General features: G+C 35.6%; 2 protein-coding genes across 2 annotated transcripts; both read right to left on the reverse strand.

Annotated features, from left to right (window-relative positions):
* Nucleotides 1-1,452: 1,452 nt before the first annotated feature.
* Nucleotides 1,453-6,793, reverse strand: LOC122006076 (mitochondrial carrier protein MTM1-like). Its single transcript, XM_042561410.1, has 10 exons — nt 6,489-6,793; nt 6,141-6,230; nt 5,420-5,548; nt 5,274-5,333; nt 3,943-4,113; nt 3,104-3,200; nt 2,496-2,587; nt 2,236-2,385; nt 2,056-2,114; nt 1,453-1,907 (listed from the first exon to the last, which is right to left on the reverse strand). Exons 1-10 carry the CDS (start codon nt 6,738-6,740, stop codon nt 1,775-1,777), a joined length of 1,233 nt encoding a protein of 410 aa, XP_042417344.1. The 5' UTR covers nt 6,741-6,793; the 3' UTR covers nt 1,453-1,774.
* Nucleotides 6,794-9,776: 2,983 nt separating this feature from the next.
* LOC122003848 (G-box-binding factor 3-like) lies at nt 9,777-10,886 on the reverse strand. Its single transcript, XM_042558844.1, has 3 exons — nt 10,685-10,886; nt 10,318-10,443; nt 9,777-10,198 (listed from the first exon to the last, which is right to left on the reverse strand). Exons 1-3 carry the CDS (start codon nt 10,733-10,735, stop codon nt 9,932-9,934), a joined length of 444 nt encoding a protein of 147 aa, XP_042414778.1. The 5' UTR covers nt 10,736-10,886; the 3' UTR covers nt 9,777-9,931.
* Between the last annotated feature and the right edge of the window lie 245 nt (nt 10,887-11,131).

Raw genomic sequence — 11,131 nt, forward strand, 5'->3', positions numbered from 1 at the left:
TTATACCAAGGATATTTAAGAAAAAAAGAAAGATGAAATACTTTTTATATATTTTTTAAAATATAAAACGCCTTTTAATGATGACAAAAATAGTTAGGTTTTAGGCCATAACTTGCATTTTTTTATGTCAAATATTCAAATTTAAATACATTTAAAATCTAGTTGACAAGGTAATTGTTTTAGTTAATTTAAATACATAAAAATATTGAATCAAATCTTATCCTTAGATATTAATCTGACTTTGAATATTTTAAAATAAATCGCATCTTCCTCCAACTATTTTACTTTATTTGTTTAGTTTTTCATCATTCAACCATCTTTATTTCTTTTAAAAAAGAAATAGAATAAGAAATGTAGACATATCAATTATTCAACCATCTTTCTTTATTTTTTAAAAAACATACAATTTGACACAAAATCCTTGTATAAGTAAAGCTGTGACGTTTTATAACTTTTTATATCTATAATTTAAATTATTTTTCTAAACTTTAAATCATAAACACAGGAACAACCGAATCCAATTCGACCCTAACACAATCCAAAAATTTTCAATCCAAACTCATTCCGAATTCAAAAATCCTAATCTTAATATAATATTTTTAATTAACTTAAATCAGATTCATTTTTGACATCCCTAAAAATATATCTAGTGAAATTAGAACACCTAAATTAACAAGAAAAGCACATAATGAAGATCAAGCCTGATTGTCTCGACAAGGAAGAGGTCAAGAACTCAGTGGCTCCCCACCTTCCTCATCCTCTCGACTGTGGCCCAACGACCCTTCTCTCGTCACTTTTATATATATATATATATGGATTTTCCTTAGTGAGACGGCAATGGAGGCCATGGTAGCAAAGCTAGATCACAACTCAGCCAACTTCTTCACCAGCAGCAGCGATGGCGGCGGCGGCGGCTTCCACTTGCCTGTGCACTACCCGCGCTACAACAAGGATGACTACGAGGCCATGCCGGAGTGGGAGCTGGACCGCTTGCTGGTGCAGTATGGACTTCCGGTCGCCGGAGACCTTGCCGACAAGAGGGGCTTCGCGATCGGAGCCTTTGTCTGGCCTCCATCCGACAATGCCGGAGCCAATGATGTATTGAACTGAATTGTATGTATGTGCATGTATACAAATATTATGTGTGTGATATGAGAAGATGTATACGAGTTTGATTGATGTGGGCTTTGGTGAGATTATCGGCGAATGACTTTGTTCGTGATCTCGTGTGTTCATCAGTTCATGGTCGAATTCAGATCGAGTGAGACAATTGTTTGATGTTGTTATTCGAATAAGATCTTTAAGATTTTGCCATCTTCCTCTTTTCGACTCTCTTTGAAGCTCGTTAATCGATCTCAAAAAGGAAGAGTCTTTTAGAGCTCGGCGTAGAAGCGAGATCTTTTTCTCTGTATCGACATGGACATAAATTCAGCCTTCACAGTGCACAGAAGCGGTAGCAATGTAGCATGATTATGAACGACAACAATGTTTTCATCAACAAAATCGGCTCATCGCCATTTTTTACGCGATAGAATTGAGCGATAATGCGACGACAAAGCAAAGCATCCATCGGCGCAAGAACATAAACAGATGCGCAAAATTTGTCATCGAATATAATTTCCGACAAAACTGGGACATCTTATTCTATTTTGCGGTATGGTTAGAAGACAACCATTGATGGCCAGGTTAGCGAGTTTGAGGGAAGCAATTCTTTGCGCAGCAACCTTCGAAGATCCATGAGCATCGACTTGCATATCAGGCAATCTTACTTTTTTCACGAGTCTGCGTTCCTTTGATGTAAAATGTATTTGACAACTTCGTAGAAGGAGACTACGATGCCGACAGAAGGACCTGCTCGACCGACGCGAGGGCCTACACCGGTAAAGAGACCTTTCAAGCCTCCAGTCCTGCATACATTGAAGAAGGTCATTCAATTTGACGGTTTCTTATTCAAGCATCGATGAAGTGATGAATTCAAGTGGTGATTATTTCAATACGAGTAGTTATTTGGATATGCAAACATTTCTCAAGGAACAATGTTAATAAGAGATGCACCTCCAAACCTCTGCCAATGTCTGTCTCGTCGTCATATTTAGAACCCTTGATGGATCCTTCTGGAATGCGAATCAGGATAAAAGTGAATTAGCATGAATACTGATCGAGAGGTATTTTGTGCAACTCCGGTAAAAAAATCGCCATGATTTATAAAGATCGATAGGGATTCTGAGACCAAACCTCAATTTGCCTCCGCGTTTTCACGACATCGAGAGGGCATGTGGCGAAAGCAGCAATACTCCCAGCCACAAAACCAGCTGAGAAGTTTGCCCCTAAAACACTAGCGGCATTACCTTCATCACCGACTACTGAAAGTAATCTTCGACGAATCTATATAATGAAACAAGTGCAAAGCATAAAACAACATAAGCATTTCTAAACAACCTGCAAACTCATAAACCCGGTACAAGAAGTGCATGATTACTGCTGATAGAACATACCGGCTCAAGAGTTGGCCAGCATATGGCGGAAAAGGGAACGTCACGGGCTAGTTGTGCTCCCATACCTGTCCACAGGACGCGATATCCTCGCACTGTTTTCAGAAGTATAAAAGTCTCAATCAGTCATCTTGCAAGTTTCATAATTAAGATTTATTGAGAAAATAAGACAACAGAAATATCCAATAAGCCATTATCATAATTACAAATGCATTGCAACAATAAGGCACTAAAAAAGTTTATTTATCCCTAAAACTATAACTAACTTTTAATAACATAGACTAATACAACTTTCCAAGACAAGAATCCAATCTTCAATCAGCACAACTGTATTGATAAAAGAACATTCCCTCAACACATTTTGACAATTATCACATGTATCTATCTAAGAGTCGATCAATTTAAAAAGAATCAATATCAAATATCTTGAGATGCATCTTGCTACAATATTCAATTCAATTCCAATTCAACACGAATTCAACAGGTAATTCAGAAAACAGTTTCTGGTCTTTGACAAACAAAAAGAAATTACGTATATTTTACAACTCACACACACATGGCTTCCTGATGAGAATTATAGAGTAATGGAAAACAAGAATCTATCAACTTACAGTTATGGTTGTCATTTGTACCAACAGAAGATAGAACTCCAACTAGTGTTTTCCATATTCCAGGGGGTTTCACTCCAGGTCTCAATTCTTTATATGCCTGATGTTACAACAATTGACTTTCAATTTTCATATCTATGACTTGACTTTGCAGTATAGAAAGCAAGTAGAGGAAAGATCAACCAGTGGAGACTTGGTCTTAGTTGATTCATAGCTCATTGGTAAATAAATTCAATGAAAACACCCTAATTCAAGCTAAAAACAAGCAGCACATGGATAAATGGCTGCATTTATACATAACTTGCATATTGATATTCAACAGTTTGTCTTTAGTAAAATGTTACAAAGCCCCATCAGAAGACTTCTTCCTAGCAATAAATACATATGTAATAAATTATGCTGATCAATAAGCACGAATGTTAACCATCCAATGACAAGGTTAAAAGTTAGAATTATGACGAATGCATAGAGACCAGCTAAGCGATACAACTATGGTAATCAAACATCAATATGTAACAATAATAAGAAGAAGAAGAAGAAGTATAATTAAGAGAGTTTGATAGGTTGAACATTCAAAGGCAACCGACAAATTTTAAAGTTGAGAGAATTGGACTAATTATAGCGACAAGTATAACAGTCAAGGGAGATGGAAAAAATGTTAAATAGAAAACAAAAATGCTTGATTAGCATATTAGTATTGATATAGCCTAGCATAAATCTCAATGGAGAGTAAGATGCATTTGGACAGGCACGAAATAGTTGGGATGATATGATATTTTTCTTATTTTTATAAAGCATTAGATTTAATATAGTGAATCGACCAACTAAAGTATATGATTTACCTGCATGCGTGTTCTTGCGAGCTCAATTGGTGAACAAGAAATACATGCTAATGAGCGTGCAAGTGTGCCGGCAAATAAAGGGACACAAGGTGTTAAAATTGGAGCATTGCAGACAGTGAACTCCTCAATCCAATTGCGGAATATGTCGTAGCATGGTAAGTATATTCCTACCTACAAGTAAAGTCCAATCAGGAAAGTATTACACATAAATCCAAGTAGAAAATTATCAGATCCATGTAGGAAATAATAATAATTTATGATTAATTTATTCAGCAAAAAAGTAACGTCTCAACAAATTTCATGATGCACAAACTTCAGATTTCAATATTTCATTAAATAAAAAGCCAATTATACATAGGATGATCTGTTTCTTTTCTCTTTCTAGCATGCACAATAAAGTAGTATACTATCTTTGCTGAATTTGAGTGCTTTGTTACTTTAATTCTCAAGGATTGAGCTCGTACTCCATCATAAAATGGTCTGTATTAAAACTTGCAAATGTCATTCAATCTAGCCTGAACTTTAACTTTTAATAAATTTGACTCGCCGTCAACTTTATAAGAGACTAACATTTAGTCAGAATATTCAAAAGATGCCCAACATCATGGAATCATGTAGGCACCACATGGCACGACCTCATTGAGCTAACACAGAATGATTTATCAGCTGGCATTGCTAAGAGTGCAGTGTAAAATGGCACTCGGTAACACAAATGAAATAGTTGGAAGTACATGATTAGAAATTTTAGAAATCAATTTGAGCTAAGTTTGTTACAAATCAAAATATCATGTTGACATACCCAAAACTGTCACGCTACTAGCTTGCATGGCTAACAGATAATTGTAAATTGACAATGATATATGCTGGTTATAAAGGTGGAAGTTTATATAATAAACTTGTTACAAATCAAAATTTAAGCTAGATTTGCCAAAACCATCTAAAGTACATGCCATATCTAAAATCTATGCTTGAGAAATTATCCAAGAGCAGCAACATAGAAACTTATTGCACAATGCATAATTGGTTAATTGCAAATATAGTTCAAAACTGAATATTTATTTGACAAATTCAAGCTAAAAATAAATAAATAATCTAATAGTTAAGTTGTGTGAGCTAAAATCAATTTAAATTTTAAACATCTATGTTGGATGCCCAGAAGATCGGAGACAATTAAGCTGAAGGTATAGTATGAAGGTAAGTTCAAAAAAAAAAAGAGATCATTTATTTAGAGGGTAATTCTGATATAATATAAAAATATAAGTAAAAAAGAGTAACACAATATAATCATGGACTTTTATGCTGCTGTTTTGGAAATGAGATTGGAAACTCACAGTTGGTACAGCCAATGCTAAACTTGCATTTGTACCCCTCCACAATCTAGCAAAGCCTTCCTGTTGTTTTTAAAAGTAGATAGAATGGCATAATGGGGAAGATTTGCAAAGAAATGATTATATTTGTGTTAATTAAGTGTACTTACCTGCCTAACAACTTTATTGATGACATCCATTGTTCCCTTGTACTGGAAGCAATCAGGAGGGCAAACTGATTCAGTGCCAAATATCGCAGCCCGGGTGCAGGATGGGGAGCATCTTAAATCCGAAAACATCTGAGTACATTATCAAATTTATGTCAGCCATGAGACATCAGATGATTAAGACAAACACAGTACTGTAAAAGATGTCAATAGTCAGCAGAGAGATGCATTCAAGAAAATCAAAAACAAAACAGAAAATGCCCTTTAGCAATTCTATCCTGAAAAGCAAATCTGTAAGAATTTTCTCTTGTGAAAATGTCAATGTTTAGCATAAAGGCCGGTATCACACCAAAATGATATTAAACCAGGAAATGCTCAATGCATTATAATGGAGTTCTCAATAGTAGAAAATTTGGTAACCAGATTACATCAGCCGATATCGTAAGCTCAAGCATCTCTTGGAGTTACAAAGTATCAGCTACAGTCATTAACCATATAGATGAATGCAAAAACAGAAATGCTCAATCCAACCAATTATCAAATGATCCTTGCAACCAATTACGGTTTGAGGTATCAACTAGAACAGAGTTAGCACATCTTAGTAAGTATGAGCCTATTAATGGAAAAGAACAGATGTAAGTATTAGCATCATGAGTTGAATGATAAATCAAAATTAGACAATGAAGACTCAGATAGTGGCATAGTAAAACAGGCAACACCATACTGTGCTTGGACCAAGAGACGCAAAGCGCCTTTCATACTGATGCTGCGTAGGGTAATATGAGACTCCAGCTGCCTGCGCCTGCAACCTCGTCTGCGTTTACAAAACAGGAAGCTTTTAATGATTCCAAAAAACCGGAAGGAAAGAACCAATCTTGATTCCACCAGAAACTCAATTGGAAACGACGGGAAAATAAGACACACAAAATGAAGAATCAAGAATCGATGCGCAGAACCAAAAGCGTTGGGAAAAAAAAACATGGCACAGACGACAACGCCAAGGAGCGAGCAAAAACGAAGAAACGGAAAACGCCAGATGAAAAAAAAACAACGAACGAAGTCAAAATCTCACCTTTGCGACGTCGAGGGGATTTACAAGGACGGCGGAAATCACGGCGGCGCCCGCGGCGGAGAGCGCCCTCTCCCCGAACCCCGTCTGAGAGTCGGACGAAGCTGAGCCGAGACGAGAAGCGGAGGGCGGCTGCGGGGACGAGGTGGAGTGGGAGTCCGACTCTGGTACATTTCCAGACGAGCCGCCGTCGAACTCTACCCTGGTGGCGGCGGGCATCCACTTGGGCAACCCGCTTCTCGAACAGCCTGCCATTTTCCAAGCTCTCTCTCCCTCTCTCTCTCTCTCTCTCTCTCTCTCTCTCTCTAAAAAGAAAAAAGAAAAAAGAAAAACATAGGAAGAAAATAACGACCGGGATTTTAATGAGAAAAATTACAATTGGCCCCATAATTTAGTTCATTCTGAAACTAGGGCTTCAAACTATTTAATTAAGGAATCATCCTAAAATTAATTAGTTCGAAAAACAGGATATACCAATTAATAATTAATAAATAAATAAATAAAGTAGTTTATATTTTCAATTTTATTTGATAAACTAATATAAGTAGAATTTAAAATAAACTATGTTATTAATAATTGTTTGAGTTTGAGATTGAATTTATTTTTTATAAGTTTGAAATTTTAATATTATGAGAATTTATTTATTTATAAAGTTTATAAGAATTTTATTAATCGATTCATAAATTTTATTTATGAATATTAACTTTTGTAGTTAATATTTAACGAATAATATAAATAGATTTAAATTTATTCTTTTAATTTAATAAATTATTTAAATTTATTTATTTTAATTAACTTTTTATATGTTAAACCGATTGAAATAAATTTCTATAAAGCTAAATATTAAATTTACTCACGGACATTGTGGCTCTAAAAAGGTACTTCAAAATAATATAATAAATTTTGAGGGGTGCAATGAAATTTTAACTTTCTTGGAGAGGGGGGCGAGAGAGGGAGCGCATTAACATGAAGGCGGAGATCACGCCACGTGAGATTAATTCCCTAAAAAGGGCCCCAATCTTGCACACCAGTACATAATCAGTTTTCAGGTGGGCCCCGTGGTTTATTTCGAACTTATAGTAAGATCCTCAACCTACCTAATAATGTGTTTTTTTTTTCATAATTTTAAAAATTTTAAATATTTTTGGCAGATTAAATTTGGAATAATCATAAAACGAAAATATGCAAATCTGTAATTTATTAATTTCCAAAGTGAAACCTTCTTTCCAAACTGCATTGTTTTTTCCATGTTTTTCCATTATTAGTCAGTAATCTACCATTTGCATAGAAATTTAAGAATCAATTCATTTATGATAAAAGATAATTCGATCGATCCACCAAACTTCCGTTAATATGATATTTTAGGGACATTAAATTTGAAATAATCATAAATGAAAATATACAAATTTACAATTTATTAATTACCAAAGTGAAACCTTCTTTCCAAATACTATATTTTTTCAATAATTTACTTACAGTCCAGAAGTTGGATCATTCCATTTATTAGTAGGATTTTATGGACTCCACATATTATATTATACAGGTGAAATTTATGGGATCCCATCAATGAGTAACCCTGGTAGCAGACCAAGGGTATAGATTCAGAAGATTATGTAGATAGAAATTTAAGAATTAGTTAATTTATAATAAAATATAATTCGATACAGAAACTCAGGTTGAATATGATATTTTGGGAAGGGTCAGAATCTACCATAGCACGTTAAATTTGGAATAATCATGAAATAAAAACACACAAATCTCTAATTTATTGATTTCCAAAGTGAAACATTCTTTCCAAACACTGTATTTTTTTTTTCCCATTGTTAGTCAGCAATCTACTTACCATTTGCATAAAATTTAAGAATTAGTAAATCTATGATAAAGGATAACTCGGTGAACGTTAATATGATATTTTAGAGAAGGATGAGACCACATTAAATCTTTCCTTGCATTATTAAATTTAAAATAATCATAAAACGAAAATATACAAATATTTTATTGTTATACTAAACTTCCCCTTGGTTGATTTATGATAATAAATACTAGTTTAACTAATATTAACTTTTTTAAAATTTAACTTGGTAGACTTAAAATAATATAACAGATTCAATGATCTGACTCTACCTTAGGACCCCCAAACTAATAGAAGCTTCAAATAGAGTTATAAATAAATTAAACGTTCGTGAATAAATTTGGTGTTCGGCTTGGTAAAAGCTTGTTTATGTTTATTCAACATACCTAAAATTAATTAAACAAACAAGCTTGAAGAGCTCGTTAAGCTAAATAAACAAACTTGAACATATAAGTGTTCAATTCGTTAACGTTTGTGAACAATGTTCGTGAACAACGTTCATGAACAATGTTCAAGAATCATATTCATTAATAAAACTCTTTTCAATATGCTAAATAAATAATAAACTAAAATAAATTAATAAATTTAAATTATCAAGCTCAATAATCAATCAAACAACTAAAAGTTTTCAAACAATCAAATGAGTTGAATTGAGAGCTTGATAACATCTAAACGAACCGAGCTCAAACCAAGCTCAAGCCAAGCTTGAATTGAAAGCTTGATAACATCTAAACGAATCAAGCTCAAGCCAAGCTTCAAACAAACTCAAACTCATAAAAAATAAACCAAGACAAGCTTGAACACTCATTTCAAAAGTTTAGTTCATTTTAAGCTAGGCTCGACTCGACTACCTTATCAAACAAGCTTGAAAACTCCAAAGTTTGGCTCGGCTCATTTACAACCCTAGCTTCAAATAGTGATTGGCTTGGTTTGCGAAAAGGTACTTCTCAATTCGAGCACATTTAGGATTTGTTTGACATGGACCCTGACTTGATTTGCGAGTTTACGAAGGTAGCACACCCAACTTGAACCCATTTATGGGATGCCAGATACGGACCATAGTACACCAGACCATGAGAAGCTCAACCCTAAACCCCAATCCAAATCACAGCCACAATTGCAGAATGACACCATAAAGCTAAAAAAGGAGCTCATGGTTAGGGTAACAACTTTGAGATAAATCTTACAACAGTTCTTATCATCCATAGCAGTTGGAATTTCAAAAAGCTTCCAGCATTGGTAGTTACATGGATTCTCTCACAAACCGGGACCCTGACTTGATTTGCGAGTTTACGAAGGTAGCACACCCAACTTGAACCCATTTATGGGATGCCAGATACGGACCATAGTACACCAGACCATGAGAAGTTCAACCCTAAACCCCAATCCAAATCACAGCCACAGTTGCAGAATGACGCCATAAAGCTAAAAAAGGAGCTCATGGTTAGGGTAACAACTTTGAGATAAATCTTACAACAGTTCTTATCATCCACAGCAGTTGGAATTTCGAAAAGCTTCCAGCATTGGTAGTTACATGGATTCTCTCACAAACCGGGAAAAAAAACAAGAGAAGAAAGAGGATTGTACAGGATCACTAGAATCCCTTGATCATAGTCACCGGATTCATGCTCAGTACAGTTCCAACCGCGTCTGTTCTTGGACTAGTATGGAGAAACTGTTGAAGCTTGCCATTTGGGTCGCCAGTGCTTCCGGCTTCTAGATTTTCACTCGGATTAATCGAACTTGGTTTATCGATCATCGACAGTAAGTTTGCTGCAACAATTGATGGTGCACCTTCAGTCTCCACATTAGGTTGAGATGATTCCTCGGGGTGGATTGATCGGAGATTCTTCAGTTTCTCCTGCACATAACATGAAACAATTGTTAGATTCAGATTATTCTAGATTCGACCAATAAAATGCAGTTTAATTTAACGGACTCGACTGATGGCACAAACTACTAGCAGACAATAAAGGATACCAATAGAGCTGAATTCTCTGCTCGCAATGCGTCAGAGCTTGAGATAAGTTGACTAATTTCAGATCGGAGATTTGTGTTTTCAGCAACTAGGGTATCAACTTTCTTGGCAAGTTCCTCATTTTCAACCTGGAATGTGAAAGAACTGAAACTTCAGCTGCAAGGGAAAAATGACAAGAAATGTGGTGCAGATACCAAAAATAATCACGGTAGCGTGCTTCTAATTTCCAAACCATTGTGGCAAAAAAAAGGCGAATATGCTCGCCCTCAGCGCCCCCGCCAACCCGTCTCAAGGCCAACACCGAGGAGGTAAATCACGGGCGGCTACTAGCCTTTGGAATAGTGACTAGCACATAAGGGAGGTATTTACCTTAGCTTTGCCGAGATTCAAACCCCAGACCTCCTTGTGGCAACACCTCATGCGCTAGCCACTAGACCCATCCGAGGGGACTCTAATTTCCAAACCAAGATGAGTACCAAAGAACAAAAATACAAACTTGATTCAGAAAGTAAGAGCTTGATTTAGAAAGTAGGGAAACTTAAAAGTTTACTTCACTCTACTCGAGTAAACCTCAGAGTTCATCTGATGATTTAGCAAGAGTTACATAGGGGGTTTTTATTGGAAAGAAAGCAAGGATCGGGTGCGCTTATGGGCCCCATCGAATCCTTATCTTCTTCCTTTACAGCTCCCCGATAAGATTCAGCCTATTGCCTTAATTGGACAGCTCCAAGAGGCTCAGTCCAATAATTCACAATATATACAAAGGTAGTGCTTGCCAGCACTAAAGTAGTTCACACTTTACACAAAGATAGTGCT

The sequence above is a fragment of the Zingiber officinale genome, chromosome 7B, assembly GCF_018446385.1.
Source record: "Zingiber officinale cultivar Zhangliang chromosome 7B, Zo_v1.1, whole genome shotgun sequence".
NCBI lineage: Eukaryota > Viridiplantae > Streptophyta > Magnoliopsida > Zingiberales > Zingiberaceae > Zingiber > Zingiber officinale.